This window comes from Cricetulus griseus, chromosome 10, assembly GCF_003668045.3.
Source record: "Cricetulus griseus strain 17A/GY chromosome 10, alternate assembly CriGri-PICRH-1.0, whole genome shotgun sequence".
Classification (NCBI taxonomy): Eukaryota; Metazoa; Chordata; class Mammalia; order Rodentia; family Cricetidae; genus Cricetulus; species Cricetulus griseus.
In genome coordinates, this window is record NC_048603.1 from 6,005,884 (window position 1) to 6,023,518 (window position 17,635).

A 17,635-nucleotide genomic window follows, 5' to 3' on the forward strand; every position below is an offset into this window, starting at 1 on the left:
GCAATGAGTTGTATGTTGATGGAATTTGAGTGCAGGCTTCTCATTCCCAGTCCAGTGAGGGAAGTACCAAAAATATTTATAACTCACTACCTTTTAAAATAAAAAAAACTTCATCAGAAACCAATTTCTTTTCTTTTTTAAGGAAGACAATTTATAACACTTTTAGGTAGAGAATTGTTTAATCTACAAAACAAAATAATATTGTGTGTATTAAAAAGACAATAGTCTTTTAAAAATAATTTTCGTGGGAAGTTGGCAGAATCCATGTTTGGTACTTAACAGGGTATGTGGGATGTCAGCAGCTGTTGTTTGTGTATTTAGACCTCCACACTTTACATTGTGCAAGGTTTTTAAACTGAAAATTACATGCATACAATGTGTTTTCATCAAACCCAAACTTATAACTCCCCCTCCTTCAATTCTACCCCTAATCTCTTTCAACAATTTTGCCTCCTAACTTAAGACTTTATTTAGCACCCTTGTGAATCAATTCACTGTCAATTTTAAGATATTCCCTATCTTGTAGTCAAGCACTTAAATTATGAATGTTTCAATGAATTAAAAGTGAATAAAGTGTCAATATAGATCATTTGTTGACTACAAAGTGAAAGGTAAGCTTATAATTAATTCAAAATTTAGTCATAATTATATGACTAAATACTATATCTAAAAGTACAAAAATGAGAAAGTCCATATTATTCATGTAAAAAAGTTAAAGTACAAATGAAGCAACGATGCATAAAATACACATTACTTATTTATTATCGGTTTCCTTTTAAGAAGAATTATTAGCTGATGTTTTTGTGCCTGAATTAAATTCATAGCGTGGTTTCTATGACTAATGAAACACTTGATATAAGTACTATAACAACACTTGTAATAAGTACTATAACATTGGGGATTAGGAATCAATAACATTCTTAATATACTACCTCATAACATAATTAAAATTTTAGTCATTTCTGATATTCTTGACTATATCACGTGATATATTTCTATGACCCTGTGAAAATCCAGGTCAATTATTTTCAATAAAACTATTTATCTCACCAACACTAAACTTTTAATTTCTCCATTTCAAAAACATTGTCATGTAAATTGCAATGTATTGCTAAGTATACATGCCAACAAAAATGCTTCACATATTAGATGTGCCCCTTTGCAGTTGTGTAATGTATAGACCAGATATTTCAACCTAGGCACTTGAAGTCAGGAGATTTCTTTATTTATTTTTTTTTCATTTTACATACCAACTCCAATTCTTCCTCCATACTCCACCTGACCCTGTATGTGACAGTTGTGTGACTAGGAGTTTTTTTTTCCGTTATATTGTGTAAGTACTGTAATAGAAATGTCACTTAAACATTATGTTTTCAAAATTTACAGCTGAAGTTTTGTTTCTTCTATCATAAAGACCACTGCCAAATTGTCTCCCTTACTACCCTGTCTTCCTGTCCTGTTTATAACACACCATCTGTTTTGACTGGCAGTGATGACCTAACATAGACAATAAAGCCATATACCATATATTACACACACACACACACACACACACACACACACACACACACACACACCCTTTTACTAAGCCATATACCATATATTACACACACACACACACACACACACACACACACACACACACACACACCCTTTTACTAATAGCTGGTTCAAAACAAGTTCTTAATTATATGTGTGCACATATATTTATTTTCTATAAGACCTTCATTTTAAAACATCTCAAATAAGCTTTTTCAGTTGTTTAACACAAAATTATAATAATATTAAATAGTATCCAGTAAATAACAATTTCACTGATTTTTAAAAGACTTTAGAGTCCAAATTGATTTTTAAGAATATCAGAACACTAATTAACATGGAAGATAGGACAGAAAAACCCAATGTAATATATCATGCAGTATTTTTCTATTAAAAATAAAAGAACCAAATTGGTTTCTCACCAAAACAAAGAAGGAAATTTTAGCTCATAAATACAGACACAAACACAGACACTGAACATACAGACAATGTGTCAGTGTATGTGATTGTGTGGTTTCAATCTAAAAACATCTCAAATAAGAGTCTTCAACTGATATTCAATTAAAGTATTTCATACGTTCACATCTTTTTATACATACACATATATACACATATTTCTCCTAAACTACAAATACAATTAAAAAGTGATAAGTTTAATGATTCCACCTGCAGAATATCCAGCAATTCTGTTTCTTTGCATATACCATCGTATCACTTAGGGTTATTTTTAGAATTTAGGTTTGATAAATATCATATTCAAGTTCATTTGTAATACTTAAAAACCAATTGTATTTTACAGCGAAATGGGGTTCCATTTGTAATTTGTGCTTGGAAGGGGGAAGCCCAGAATTTGTTAAGTATTTAAGACAGAAGGAAATTTCACAGTGGAGGGAATAAGTTTAGAGGAGTTGAATATGTCAGTAGAGTTAAACTTTATTTACATCACCACGGGATATGTATAGTGGACAAAGGGAACCAAACAAAAGCCTCACTTGAGCTGTAGCTGTCATTATTTTCTATAAATAAGGGTCACTATTGAAGACTTGGAACCATAGCAACTCTGAGATGTTTCTCATGCCTAGCTTCCTACCTCAGAGGAAAATTATACAAAAGGAGCCTACTTCATCCAAAACTGCATAGCAAATACTTATAATCATGTCACATAAATCCTGTTTTACCACGCATTAGCTGCATTATTGTATATTGCTATTTCATTATGCAATTGTAGAATGATAGTTTCTAGTAAATGGCCTGGTACTGTGTTTGCCCTCCTACAACTAACAGTATTCAAGAGAAAATAAGTCTCCTAAAAATGTTTTATAACCAATAAAAATTATGAGCTGTTTGGCCATAACTTCAATTTAAAACATTTTGGATTTTTGATAAATAATTGGAGAAAAACAAAAAGGAAGTACTTCACATTTAAAGCTATTACCCTCCAATTTTTAACACAGTAATATGGAGTAGGAAAACTTCTACACTATAATTGGATAAATTAGATTATCCTTACAAATTCTTATTCACGCTGCATGATATTTTGAGAATATAAATGATATTTAAATTTATGATTAGATCAAGTTAACCTAAGATTTTCATCTAGTGAGGTTACATTTCTATGGATAATTGTGTGCCTTGGAGTTGGTCAGAAATTAAGTAAAGGCCCAACAGGGTGGCTCATGGCTGTTACCTCTCAATACATGAGATGTAGATGTACAGATTAGAAATTCAAGATAAACCAGAGATACAAGGCACACAATGTCTAAATTAGTGGACTTTTGAATACCAGTAGTTTCTCTTAAAAAACCCATAGCTACTATTTTATTATATAATGTAGAAACAGCTTTTATTGATTGTGAAATGGCTAGTGAGTAGAGGTCCTAACCACATAACTCGAAGTCTTTAGTTTGGTTCTGAGAAAAAAAAAAGATCAAATACAGGAAATTGCTTGCTTTTTCCATACTCATGCTATAGCATATGTGCATACACAAACAGGCATGTGCACACATGCATACACATACGGAAAATTCAAAATAATGTAAAAATAATTCAACTGGAAGATAAAACTTTATCTTCATTCAAATTGCTTTAGATTTTAAGACAGTTCTAGGTTTTAGAACATCTCAAGTGGAGAACCAAATTAATTTATTTTTGTATTAATATGCAGCTACATCTTTTTAGTATGAATAATCGGATACCATTACAATGAGAAAATTCCACCCTTTATGATCAGCACCAGCTGAATGGCTTCAAGTCACTGAATCAAAAGATATCAAATATCTGTACATTTTTTTATACGTTTGGGGCAGTTTGGTCTAGCATCAATCATAGTGTAATTAGAAATGATAATTTGTGAAAATTATTGGCAGAAATATTAAATAATTCTTCCAGTTATATTATTTTCCTAATAATTCTAAGAGTTCTTGGAACTTCGATTTAAAAAATACTAAAGATCATAATACTATTTCCATTCTTTTAATACCCCAAGCACCATTTGTTTACAAGTATAATTTATCCAATAATATTTAATGAAATCAAGTGGTTTAGAGTGGACAGTCAGAAATTTACTCTAGAACTTAAACAGTTACAAAGAAACATATATGTTTGTATCAGTTTTCACTCTATATAGTGTTTGGAATTCTACAATGTTTAATGCTGTTAGTGAATTTTTATTTCTCATTTTTCTCTGAGTGTCATCAGTCAAGCTTAAGAGGGCCGTATTATTTTTTTTAACTTACATGATTCCATGCTAACCAAATTTGTTAACTTGAATTTCATTTTCAAAACTGTATTTCCTGATACATGTTTTTGTTTGTTTTCTTAACTAGTGAAAAAGGCCATAGATTTTAAATCTAGAGGATTTAAGTTGTTTCCAGGGAAAGACAACAGCAACAAGTTTTCTCTCTGTGAGTGCAACTCCTTTTTGTTACTTTATCTAGTGCAAGAGTGAAGTCTGTGGTGTCTGTGTGTGTTTTATCTAAGTGTCTGTGTATTTACCAAATAACTGCATTAATATTTATATAACATGCATGATGGTTATGCAATATTTTGTTATATTTAAATATATACTATGGTAATTTGCCAAACTCATACTTTTTGCTAAAAGTCATTGATATGTAAAAAGATACTGTGATCTCATGTGGAGATAACAACAATTTTTATTCTTCAAATGTGAGGACACATGTAAATAGTTCCTTATGTTGCTGGAATCTTTTAGCAATACTTGTTTGAACATAGCTCAGTTATCACTGACGCAGTTTAAGGAACATTCTAACAGGAATTTTATTGAAATTATTATTATTTGATAATTTATTCAAATACAAACCTCATAATGCTTTCTAAATAAATTCATTCATAATTACTTCCTAATTTGAAAATGTTCTTAAATGGTGTAAAATAAACAATTTCTCTTACTCAGATGGGCTTTGTCAGCTGATGCCCTGTATTTATATCAAAGTAAGTCACAGATAAAACGTCTATGCTGTCTTAAACATGAAACTTTACAGGAATAGTTTCTACAGAGCCACGCACACTTCTCATAACATGGAATAGCAATTGGTAGAATGTCCTACCTTGTTAGTATATATCTGGACTTTGGAGCAAGCCTGTATATAATACCAACATCAGAACTCTAAAGGAGTGTGGAGAGTTGAGAGTAGCTATTGTAATATGCATAGTACTATTACTTATTCTTGAGCAAAACACATTTTAATTAAGTTATATTCAAATCCAAAAAAGTTAACTAAACAGCTTTGCTACTATTCCTTAATAAATCAAAATTCATTTATTACTGTTTTACAGAAGCTGTTTACTTCTATTTTCACTGTTATATATAAATATTAAACTACAAGTTGAATTGTTGTGTCAACTAATGTGATACTATTGTGTATCCTTTATGTCATTAATTTATTAGATAAACTTTAAGGTATTTTTTACATCTTATCAGTTACATTTGGGAATACACAACTGAAGTCCTCTGAATTTGGAAGCCACATTGGGGATATTTTCAAAATACTCAGCTTTCAATTAATATTTCTTTAAATATTTGAGGATAAAAGCATGTTTGTTAAAAAATAACCAATTTTCAAAACATAATGCTGAATTATATTTTATACATAAACTGTTTAGTTTGAAAGAAAATTCATATTCCCAAAAAATACAAGTGTACTATGAGCTGCAAAAAACCCAAAAGATTTGATAATTCAAGCATATCAGATTTTATCACAGCTACATGACAAGAATATACATGTTCTCATAACTAAACATGAGCCCTACTATAGTTATTCTTTAAGACTGTGGTTCTCTGCTTACTTAATTTGGAATTTTAAGTAGAATAACAAACCTAGGACTCACTCACCATTTTCTCATTTTGTCTATACAAATGTCACTCCATATATGCCATGCTTCAAGCTTCCACTTATTCTGGATATTTCAGTTTATTGATATGAAATATCTAGATATTATCTGTCATATGGAATTGTCTAGTTTTGTTGGTGAAACAGATTAGTGAAATAAATATTATATCATTTTAATGAGCCATAGATACAAACATAACGGAGAATTTCAATGTTTCTCTTACCTGAAGAAGAAGAAAGCACCATCAGGATTTAAATTTAAAATCAGAAGGAAGAAAGTAACACAAAGAAAAAAGTGTAAATAATTTGCATCATAAATTTAAAACAGCCTTTATAAAATACTAAGTTTTTTAGTATGAATAATACCTGCATAGATTAAAAAAAACAAGTAATATGTGAAATTTTTTTCATGGACGCTAAATAGCAATGCAACATTGCTTAAATTTCATTTTACTACAACTTGTTTATCCAGTATTGAGCAATTTGTCTGAAAACTATTCTCATTGTTTACTTTAACAAAGCATAGCACTTTGATTTTAATCACTATTGCCTGATTTTAATAACATTTAAATTCATCAGTTGTTATTATGTATCTACTACAACCCAAAATAATATGAAACCTCCTCTGTTATTCTTGGATGTCCAACCTTTAACTAAAGATGAAACTCAAAACTCTGTTTCTTGAGGTTGAACAAAATCTGTTGCCTGGGTAGCACCGAGTGTCAGCATGGCTGATACAAAACGCTCGATTGCTAGTAAGACTTGCCTTCCCTGCATATTTAACTGACCTAAAGTTGTTCAGTGTCCATCACGCTCCAAGATTCTTTTTGGCAAAGTCCACCCCTAAAGCTCAGTCAAAGATTACTCTTCTTTAATTGGCCCATCCATCCTTTTCCCTGGAAAGAAAAGATTGACAATCTGAGCTCAAACCTCGTAGGTTTTCTAAGAAAAGTGAAAAAAATGGAACAAAAGTATTTACAAATTGTTATATTTTCAAACTGCTCAACTTGGTGACTTACTGACTGTGTAGTAGGGTCCTATGGTATATAATATAGAATTATAAAGAAACTGAAACTTCCAGTTAATCATGTTTTTATTTCTTGTATCAAATCCATGTTCTCACTCATTCATGAATCATTTACTCCCCAGCTGCCCCTACTGTGCTCTGCTAGAATGATTCAATAATGGGATGGGTATAATTCAGTCTTGATCCCCAAGGACCCAGCATTTTCACAGGAAACTAAATGAAATAAGGTGAAATTGTTTATAGGATATTGAGTGCATTCATACGAAAATAACACAAAATTTTGGTGTTTAATATCAACAAGAAATCCAAAGCAATATATTTTTAAAGTTTAAAAAATTAAATAAAATTTAAAAACAATAAAATAATAAGGTAACCAAAAGGAAGAGGCCATATGGAGGCTCATTTAAATCAGAATCTACTTTTAACTTTAGGGAAAAAAAAACCCTTTAATAACAATACTATTTTCATGTTTATAGGACTCTTTAAGTTAGAATACATACAATAACCAAGAATGTATGGATTTCTAAAGTACATTTTCAACTCATATATAATAAGTACATTTTACTTTACCAAATTAAATAATTCAACTTTTAAAACCATTGTTCAGTTGTTTGTGAAAAGGTGATTCCCAAATCCTTAACAATGCTAGTGATGAAAGTGTATGGAAAACACTTAAGACAAAAAGGCTTCCCATCAATGATGAGCTAGCTTCTCAACATCCTACTCTACAAACACTCATATGCACAGCATACTGAAAGTTACAATGGCGATTACATAAGAAAGGTGGAAGTAATGATGACCAATGGCTTCAAAGGCTATTAAAATCAATTAGTCAAGAATGTAAAAAAAAAGTCTTCATGTTAAGATCAAATGTGGGATATTTTGAATTTTTGATAATGGTATATAATAGCTGTGTCTCTCTAGGATTCTAGACAAAGGCATTAATCAGTATTTTATTTTGAACATATTCCTTAATCTGTCCATGCTACAGACTGCTCGCCTGCAGGAGGTTTATAATAATAGTAGTTAACTTGAAGATTATTTGGAGGATCGAATTAATTATAAAACGTGTCTAGAACAATTCCTGACGTATAGTCCAATGTAAATAAATAATTTTAGTTAGGCAAATTATTGCATACTGTTGCATTTGAGGCAATAATAGTGGGAGAGTTGAAAAGTAAAATTTATATTTTTTAATCTTCTAACTATGACATCATAAGCCACTTATGTACTATAACATGTTGTGTCTTGTGCTATTAAACCTAGGTGATCACACCTCTTTTAATCTTCTACACATTTTTAAATGTCACAGTTTAGTATAGAGAAAATCCCTTAAAGCATCAAAAATAGGACACTACAATGAAATTCTCCTTCATTGAAAGAGCGATGTGTTGACACAGTACTAGAAAAATCAAAATTTTGAAAAAAATTTGAAGAAGTATTGAAACAATTATTGACTTCTGTTAGCTTCCAACACTATGCGCAAATAACTAAAGTTTTATGGTTTCATAAAGGCTATACATTTAACTGTAATTTTATAAGAAGAAAATAAAATCAAAATTATCTGACAAAATGTTTTTCAAACCATATAAAGTAGTATCTAAATAAAATATTCTCAGTTATATAAGAAGTAGCCTTAGAATAGCAGGATAACAGTGATTGATTAACTTTTGGATAAATAGGATCCTGAAGTTTGCATTAGAATATTTGATAAATTTTGATACCTAAAAAAGAAAAAAATTGTGTAGAGAAGAAAACTCTTACACATCCATGGAAATATCATATACTGAGAGAAAGGAGCTCTGTCTTAGCAAAACATGCATATTGATGACTAGTGAGAAATAGAAATGACTTAGTATTTTATCTAAAGCCTTTGGAGATGTTAACAGTCATAAAATATATTTTAGAAAATTCAGCAGTCTTTTCATACTCACAATTCGATAGAAGGTAGACCAAATTATTGTCTCAGAAGTATAAGGATAATTGGCTTGCATCTGAGCAGCAATAAATGCCAATGAAAGCTTTGGAGACTGAGTCGTTGAAGTCCTCTGGATAATCCTGGTGCACATGACAGATTCATATCCAGAATCTGTACAAACCATGGAAATGTTTCAAACAGTGAAAAAACACACAATGACGAGCTCTGGGTCAACAACCTAGAATTAATGAGCCCACTACAGTGGAATCAGCCACCCAAACTACAGCCCAGAAAGCCCTCAGAGAGGTTTCAAGGTGTTAAATGGCAATTTAAGGAAATAAAAACATGCCACATACAGTGAACATATGAGCATGTAATAGAGCTGTCAGGAAGTGATTTGTTCTTGATATTCATGAAATTTGTTTATGAATGATAAAGTGAGAAGATACACTGTTTGGGATCTGTTTGAGAACATGGTGACTTTGCAGTAGACACAAATATGAGAGGGCACCTGTAAACTGGTGATTCATTTTAAAGACAATGATGCATTGGGACTATAAAAATTAATCCAAATTCTTTCAACTGTCAGTTTTGATTTTACATTAAAATGACTTCGGCAGTTCTGTTAAAGCAGTCAAAATACGATGAGCAATTGTATTGTCTAAGAAGCTTCTCACACAGGTAGAGGGAGGACCAGCATCGTTTTTCCCCAGAAGTGATGCTCAGGTGGTCCCTATCTACAGTGCAATACCAGGACCATTGTAGGCACTGTTCTTGTTCTTTATGAAGTCCTGTTCTTTTCTTAAATGAGACAAGAGACCCTACAAATTGATAAACAATAGGAAATACTCACAAGTTCACTGCAAGGTTAGTATTATAATAAAACATCACTCAGACATTCTCGGATGGATAATCATGATTTTAAGGCCAGAATGTTGTACAGTCACTTTGAGGCCAGCCAGCATTGTATAATGAGATCCTATTTGAATATGAATAAATCTGTACATTCATATGTACGCATGTTCCGAAACATGCATAAATATACTTAAGAAATAATAAGTTTAAATTATTCAGTGTGATGATAATTGATTCACTGAAAACTATCAACTTGTCATTAACTGAATTATCTTTAAAAACATTGAAAATATGCAAAATAGCTAATTTGAAAGTTGTAAAAATTGCATGAGGGTAAACCCATCAACTTGTTTTCCAGCATTATCAAAATACAATGAAACACAGTGATTTACAGCATCTTTTCTTACTTTGCTGTTGACAAATCAAAATTCTGTATACAGAAGTGTTAGTAATATATATATATATACATTAATATTAATATATATTATATATAAACTATATATATATATATATATATATATATCATTTTTTATTACAACTTTAAAAGTAATGGAGAGTCAGGCAGCATAGTCACTGAAAGTGATCACTTTACTTTTGATAAATGATGGAAACAATAGCTCTAATACCTGGGGTCTTTTAAAATGTAAATTTTATTAAAACTAAAGTATCCAATGTTGATGTGTTAATGTCCATAATAGAACATATCTTTGAAGATAACCACCAAAACTATTTTCTAATATTTTCTTAAATAGAAAAAAATATTATGTTGTCTTTATTACTGTTTTCTGAAATGACATTGTAACTTTAGGTACTTAAACAAATGTTCAATGGTTGATTTCATTAATATTATCACAGAGTTTCTAACCACACATTTTGTCTATTTTTTGTTTGTTTGTTCCTCCTGTTACAGTAAATGAGGGTGGTATAAAAACAGCCTCCAACTTATGTCCAGATCCTGGAGAACCAGAAAATGGGAAAAGAATTGGATCAGATTTCAGGTAACATTTTAAATTATCTTTTTATCTATCTTGCTAATTTCTTTCAGTCTAAATATTAAACTGTGTATTTAGCAAACTCAAAATATGTAAGCTAGAATCTATAGATTGGTTACTGTTAATAATGTGTTAGTGTTTTAATGTAACTAATTAAATAATACACCAAAATTTGAAGCACTCTTGGAGATGGAATGATATTTTTGTCATGTGGTGAAAAAAAGGTAAAAGATATTCACTTGCTCTCAAATTATTTTAATAGTTCTATGGACCTGAATAAATTGTTCAGTCCTTTTCACTTCCTGTTCTAGAACATGCAAATTAGACCTCACCATAACCCAATGGTGAATTTTCAATGAGGTAGTATATGGAATATCAGCCAGCAAATGTTTTGAGAAAACGTAATTATACTTCTAGAAATAAGATAACTCAAATCTTTAAATAGATCATCTAATTTCTTTTGAAATTAAATTTATTCCCATCTAAAAATGAATGTGACTTATTCTGAAAAGCAGTAATCTAACTAAATAACAAAACTCTTTAAGTAAATTAGATATATAATATATCCAAATTTGTTTATTAAATGATTATGCTGTTACTGGAGTATTTTATAATTACAAAGTTGAAAAGTAGTTGGATAAAAGACAATGAGACCTCAGTCTCACACAAAAACCTATAGGATTGTTGAGAGTGAGATTAATAGTCTTCCCCAGGGAAGAGCATATTCATCTGGCATCTGGTTATCCAAGAACAAATTATCAACCCTGAAAACCTATATATGGAAGTAGCATTATGCATACTGAGCAGATTATATATATATATATATATATATATATATATATATATATATGTAAAATTGGGTCATTAATTAAAAAGAGTGGGAAGAATATATGGTATATGGAATGGCTCGGAAGTAGGATGGGAGACAAATAATATAATTTTATTATAATTTCAAAAATAAAAGACACAGTGTTTCAGAAGGGTCCCCACAAAATGTTCCTATTGGAAGTTTAAGGTATACCTGAATGGTAAATGAATTTTTAGTATGTAAAATGTCTAGGATTCAACCTTCATCACCTGAAAAACAAAAAATAAGAACACCTTCAATAAAGTTATTGAATGAAAAATTAGGTAATATTAGTATATATTTTGCAAAGGTCCCTTTGGCATCTTAAGATATCTTCTCATTATTAATCGTTTTAGCAATAATCTAATATATTTACAATCTTTATTTCCTTTTACAACTTGCATTAAGTACAAAGAATAATCAACTAATATGTCTAGGTTATCAAAAGACATTTGTCATAAAATAGACCTCTGAAAATGTTTCCATCACAGATCTATAGCAGTACAAAATAATAAAATTCAAGCAAAAATATATATTTTCTATAACTTCTGTGACTTCAACTCCCCACAAACACTCAACTGAAAGTCATTAATGCTTGTAAAATGCCATAGGAAAAACTGAGAAGTTCTTGATATAATTTAATTTTGACTCAGTAAACTAAGTCACCTATATATTTGGAAGTGTTGGAGCAATGTTCTAAGTTGTTCTTTATACATGCTTCCTTTCTTTCTTATACAATCCTGCAAAAAGGTGTCAATATAACTACACTTTACACATGAGAAATCTGTAGCGTTTTTGTCTAGACAAAAACTGGTAGACATTGAATTTGAACTGAAGACATTAGGATTTAAAGGGCTCACCCTTTAACTATTGTTTTGAAACGAAATGAAGCTCTTCAAAAAATAATCTTCAATATATATCAACTACTCAGGCTAAGAGTTGATTTCTTCAAATCTGCCAATGCTTTGCTCTTTCTGCTAATGTGAAATGTATACACATAATGTATTCATAATTGGAATAATAGTTTATAAGTATATACGTACTCCACTAATAAGTTACATTGTGCAATAATATGATGTATATTACGTATTAACACATAAGGGGACTATTTACTGGTTATATGAATGTTGAAATAAAAATGTTTAATCTACAGTTATTAATAGTATAAGGGCTTACATTACTGTTAGATACAATTAAAAAATCATTCCTAACAATCTCAAAAGGTACAATTTAGAGGCTTTGTAAACCCAAGTTTTTCAGTGTTACATGATAGACTAATGATGTCAGTAAGATCCACTTACTGGAGGAAGCCTAGTGTATCACCTACAGTGAGCAAAGAACCATAACCATACATGGAAGAAACACTTTACCTGGAAAACGAAGACCAGCATGTTTCACTTATAAAGTATAGATGGGAGTTCATGGAGAGAAAGTGAATTGAACTGGAAAGGAGAAGCCAGACTGTTTCTACAGAGAAAATGTCCTGACAGTGAAGGCGTCCAGCTGCGACTGGGATATACATTGTTTTAAGGACACAATATTTTGAAAGAATGGAAGGTGAAATTTACAACTCAGAATTTCTCTCTTTGTGTCTCTGTCTCTGTCTCTGTCTCTGTCTCTGTCTCTGTCTCTCTCTCTCTCTCTCTCACACACACACACACACACACACACACACACACACACACACACACACACACCAGGGAGGCAGGGGGTCAGGGAGAGGAAGAGGGAAAAGAAGAATGTTTCTGTTGTTATATCTAGCATACTTAAATGAGGATTCTTTCTTGACATTTCTTATAACCACACAACAGCAACCATTTCCACCATTGGGCAGTCTCCTTCTGCCTGACCATAACTTACCCAGGCAAACGCACTCATTTAAAGAATTTGCTTGTTTTGATGTTTTTACGAGGAATTACATGAAAGTAACCTGATCTAATTTATATTTTCCCTAGATCATACTGTCTCAGTTTACCTGGCTAGCTCCCTAAGGCTGTCTTGGTGAAATATGGCGGCCAGTTGGACTCCAGTGGTGGCAGTGGTGTAGACTGGCTCATGATATATTCTGAAGATAAAAATCTTAATATCCAGTCATATTTTTATGTGAAAGGGAAAAAGAACAAAGAGTGAGACTCATTTTGGGGGACATGAATCAACACAAGGACGAAGTAAATTATAAATTTTAATAGCATAGAACTCAGAAAAATAAGGAAGAAACACCTAAAGCCTCAGTTTGCTGTTGTACTTTTTAAATGTTTCAGATATCTAAGAAAATACATGAAGACTACTATAAATATATTAAAATTCTATAAATAATAGAAAATACTATAAAATGTATCAGGGAGAAATTTATAAGGTGGGAAGATTATTAGAAGGGATACTAAGATGGCATTGTGGATAAAGAACTTGCATGCAAGGCTTAGGACCTGAATTATCAGGATCCAGATATAAAGAGTGCTTGCAACATTAGGACCAGCGAACAGAGACAGGAGGTTATCAGCACTCACTGGCTGACCAGCATAACAGAAACAGCCAACTCAGGTTCAGTGAGAGTATCTAGTTAAAAAAAGCAAAGTAGAGAGGCACTTCAGGGCAGATCCCATGCTCAGGGCTAGTTGCAGCACAAATGAAATTCAATGGTATTTTTGCAAACTTGTTTTCATACTCTTTGTTTTACTGGTGGCTTGCTTGTTAATTTTCATTTACATTTCTTTGCATATAGGGTATATGTTTTGTTTTGTTTTTGTTTTTGTTTTGCAAAGAGAGAGACAACAAATTTGGTGGACAGGGAGGTCTGGAAGATCTGGGAGGGAAATAACATGATCAAAACATAGTGCATGAAACTTTTAAGTAAAAAATAATAATGAGAGGAATATGTCTGATGTTTAACCCGTAAACTCCATACAGTCAAATGCACCTCCGAACATGTACACACACACACACACACACACACACACACACACACACACACACACACACACACACACTATAAATAGTTGTTACCCCATAGACTATATATATCGAGAACCTATGGCAAAATACAAAATAACCACATTTTTTGGTGACTACTAAAATACAAGTAGCTTTTATTTATTTTATTTTATTTTGGTTTTTTGAGACAGGGTTTCTCTGTGTAGCTTTGGAGCCTATCCTGGCACTCGCTCTGGAGCTTGCCTCGAACTCACAGAGATCTTCCTGCCTCTGCCTCCCGAGTGCTGGGATTAAAGGAGTGTGCCACCCATGACCGGCCACAAGTAGCTTTTTTTCATAATGATTTTGAGCAGCTACTTTAATGGCAGGAATCCCAAGATAGGAACGAGAAGGAAGTCCATGAAATGGGTGTGAAGGGACTTGTCGGCACTCAGGAGAGAAGGCTGTCTCTTGTTGAACAACATGAATGTTGTTGATGCGGTTTTTTGTTTCCCTGTGGAATGGCAGTTAGAAAATAATTTCAAACAGGTTGAAGAGTGAAGAGACACTTCAGATAGCTGACATATTTGTGACAACAAGTAGCTCAAAACAACGAGAGTAATGAGGCAATTAGATTGTCACTGGAAAACCAAGACACATTTTATTGGTATAAATGTACAGTCTAAGGAATTATACAAAAGAATACATCAGTGGTATGAGAGAGTGTTATCAAAAGAACACCAACTTACAATAAATATTATCAAATATTATCAAAGGGCAGAGAGAGAGAGAGAGAGAGAGAGAGAGAGAGAGAGAGAGAGAGAGAGAGGAGGTTATAATGGTTAATTTCTTAACTAGCACAACCTAGCATCACCTTGAAAGCATCTCACAGAGGCACAGTCTAGATCACATTGGTCTGTGGATGGTTGACTTGGTTGCCTTACTGGATGAGGGAAAAGCCACCCTGGAAGGGAGCAGTGCCAGCCCTTACATTCAGGACATAGACTCTATAAATGTAGTGGAAACTAGCCGAGTGCCCACCCGTGCATACTTGCAAATTTTTCTGCTTTTGATTTTGGATGAGATTTGACTAGCTGTCTCCAGTTCTTCTCATCTTGACTTCCTATCTGCTAGGGACTGTGGCTTAGAATTTTGAGCTACCTTTTTCCCCTTAGGTGCTCCCCCACCCCCATGATATGTTATTATAGCAACAGAGATGAGACTGGAAATAATTGTTCAGAGGTATCAGACAAAAAGGAGAGATATACACTTGAGACTGATAGGCTGTGTAAGGGAAAGAAAAAACGATCCCGTATTTAATACTTTTTAAAATAATGCTTGATAAACAAAGCCAGAAAGCAAACAAAGCCTGTGCATATAGACAGGTGTGGATGAGGTGAGATAAGGCAGAGAGGAAATTGGTAAATATCTGCTCTCAAGAGAGAAGAACAAACTTGAGGCTAAAAAAATGTTTCCCTAGGGAGTAGTTTTTAGTGCCCTTTGAAGATTGATGATAATGACTGCTTGTTATATGATTTCTATCTAGCGTTACTGGATGACCCAAGCACGATTATAACAGGAAGCATGAGCAAGTATGTTAAAGTTCACTATGTTTAGCTGGGCATTGGTGGCATGCACCTTTAATCCCAGCACTCAGGAGGCAGAGGCAGGCAAATCTCTGTGAGTTCAAGGCCAGCCTGGTCTACAGAGAGAGTTCCAGGACAACCTCCAAAGCAATACAAAGAAACCCTGTCTTGAAAACAAAACAAAACAACAAAAAAAGAGTTCACTATGTTTGGCAAATTGCTAGGAATTGTTTCCTGCATATGAATTAGAACCATAGACCTGAAGCACAGAAGTCCTCAAGTAGATGCCGAAATTGGGAGATCTGTAAGAGGGAATCCACTGGATTATTTCCCAAGATCATTCATAGCAACATCATTCTGCCCCTTTAGAAAGCATGAGCAGAAGAATTTATAGTCTCACCTGAAGATACAAAGACTTTATACGTATTTCAAAGCTATGAATTGCATTCATTATAATGGGTGATGTGAGAACCATCGCAAAATAATACATAGAAAGCTAATAAAGACAGAAAACATCTATAAAAGGTCAAGTTAGGTATACCTTCTGCTAATTCCCTTTCCCTTTGTCATTAGCATCCTCCCTAAAAATATTAGGCATTCTTAGAACCTTGTCAAGAGAGACTTGAATGGTGTCTTTGCAGTGTATCACCATCTGTGTCTAAAGATGCCAGATTGGTTGCAGGATTGACCTAGCAATGTGTCTCATAAATATTAAAATCCTGTGACAAGCTTTCTCTGTGTTCTCTACCCAGATGATATTTAAATTATATGATTATAAAATAAAAATCCTCAAAGCACAACCTAAGCATGAGTAACAAATATAATATTGTATTGAATTTTATTTAAGAAATAAAACTGCTAACTGGGAAAAAATAGAAGCTGAAGATTGAGAGAAAATATTTAGAGATCTGTGTGAGGATTCTGTCTGATATGCACACGTACAAATATGAAGAGAAAGGCGTAAAACAGACGCTGGGCCATAGCTCTTTCCAGTAGTAGGTAACAAGGTTGAACGGAGAGAGACATGTGCATACACCTATTAAGGTCCTTCTCTAGATTAGAACATTGATCCCAACTGGAAACACTGTTTTAAGATGCTTCCAGAGTAGCAGTTAGCCCTGCAAAGGAGGACATCAGAAACTTAAAAACGTTGAGGACAGAAGGAGCCTTCCTCTCCTAATCCATGGACACCCTCATAGGCAATCTTCCCAGGCTCTCAGAAACTCGTTGCTATTTGAGGTTCTCCTACCTTTCCCCATGGGTTTGCTTTGCCATAATTCTTCCTCCCTAATGGCAATAGATGTTTTCAATTAACAACAACAACAAAAATCCATAGTGCTGTGTACATCCTTTTTTTTTTTAACACAAATGCTCAATTTGAGCCTGGAAAATGTATGAAGAGATCTCAGGTTTTCAGGTTTATCACTGTTCCAAAATTTGTCCCTTGACAATCATGCTAGATTCTTTGCCTCATTGTGTCTGTTCTGACTTGTTCATTTTTCTTTGTTCCTAGTCTGAGGAGCTCTTCTGCCCTAATGTCTTTGTCTGTGTTGTCCTAGATATTCATTCCCTAATGTAATCAAAGAGGTTTTTTTTTTTTTTTCCTGAA

General features: G+C 32.7%; 1 protein-coding gene across 3 annotated transcripts in view; it reads left to right on the forward strand.

Moving 5' to 3' along the window:
- LOC100774887 (CUB and sushi domain-containing protein 3) overlaps window positions 1-17,635 on the forward strand; it is a 1,055,385-nt gene that overhangs the window by 400,279 nt on the left and 637,471 nt on the right. For 2 of the 3 annotated variants that reach the window (XM_027431430.2, XM_027431431.2), the window contains 2 exons: window positions 4,365-4,442; window positions 10,602-10,689. In XM_027431430.2, the coding sequence (XP_027287231.1) occupies window positions 4,365-4,442; window positions 10,602-10,689 (166 nt within the window). The remainder of the gene's footprint in view (window positions 1-4,364; window positions 4,443-10,601; window positions 10,690-17,635) is intronic. The other variant, XM_027431432.2, reaches the window with a different exon arrangement.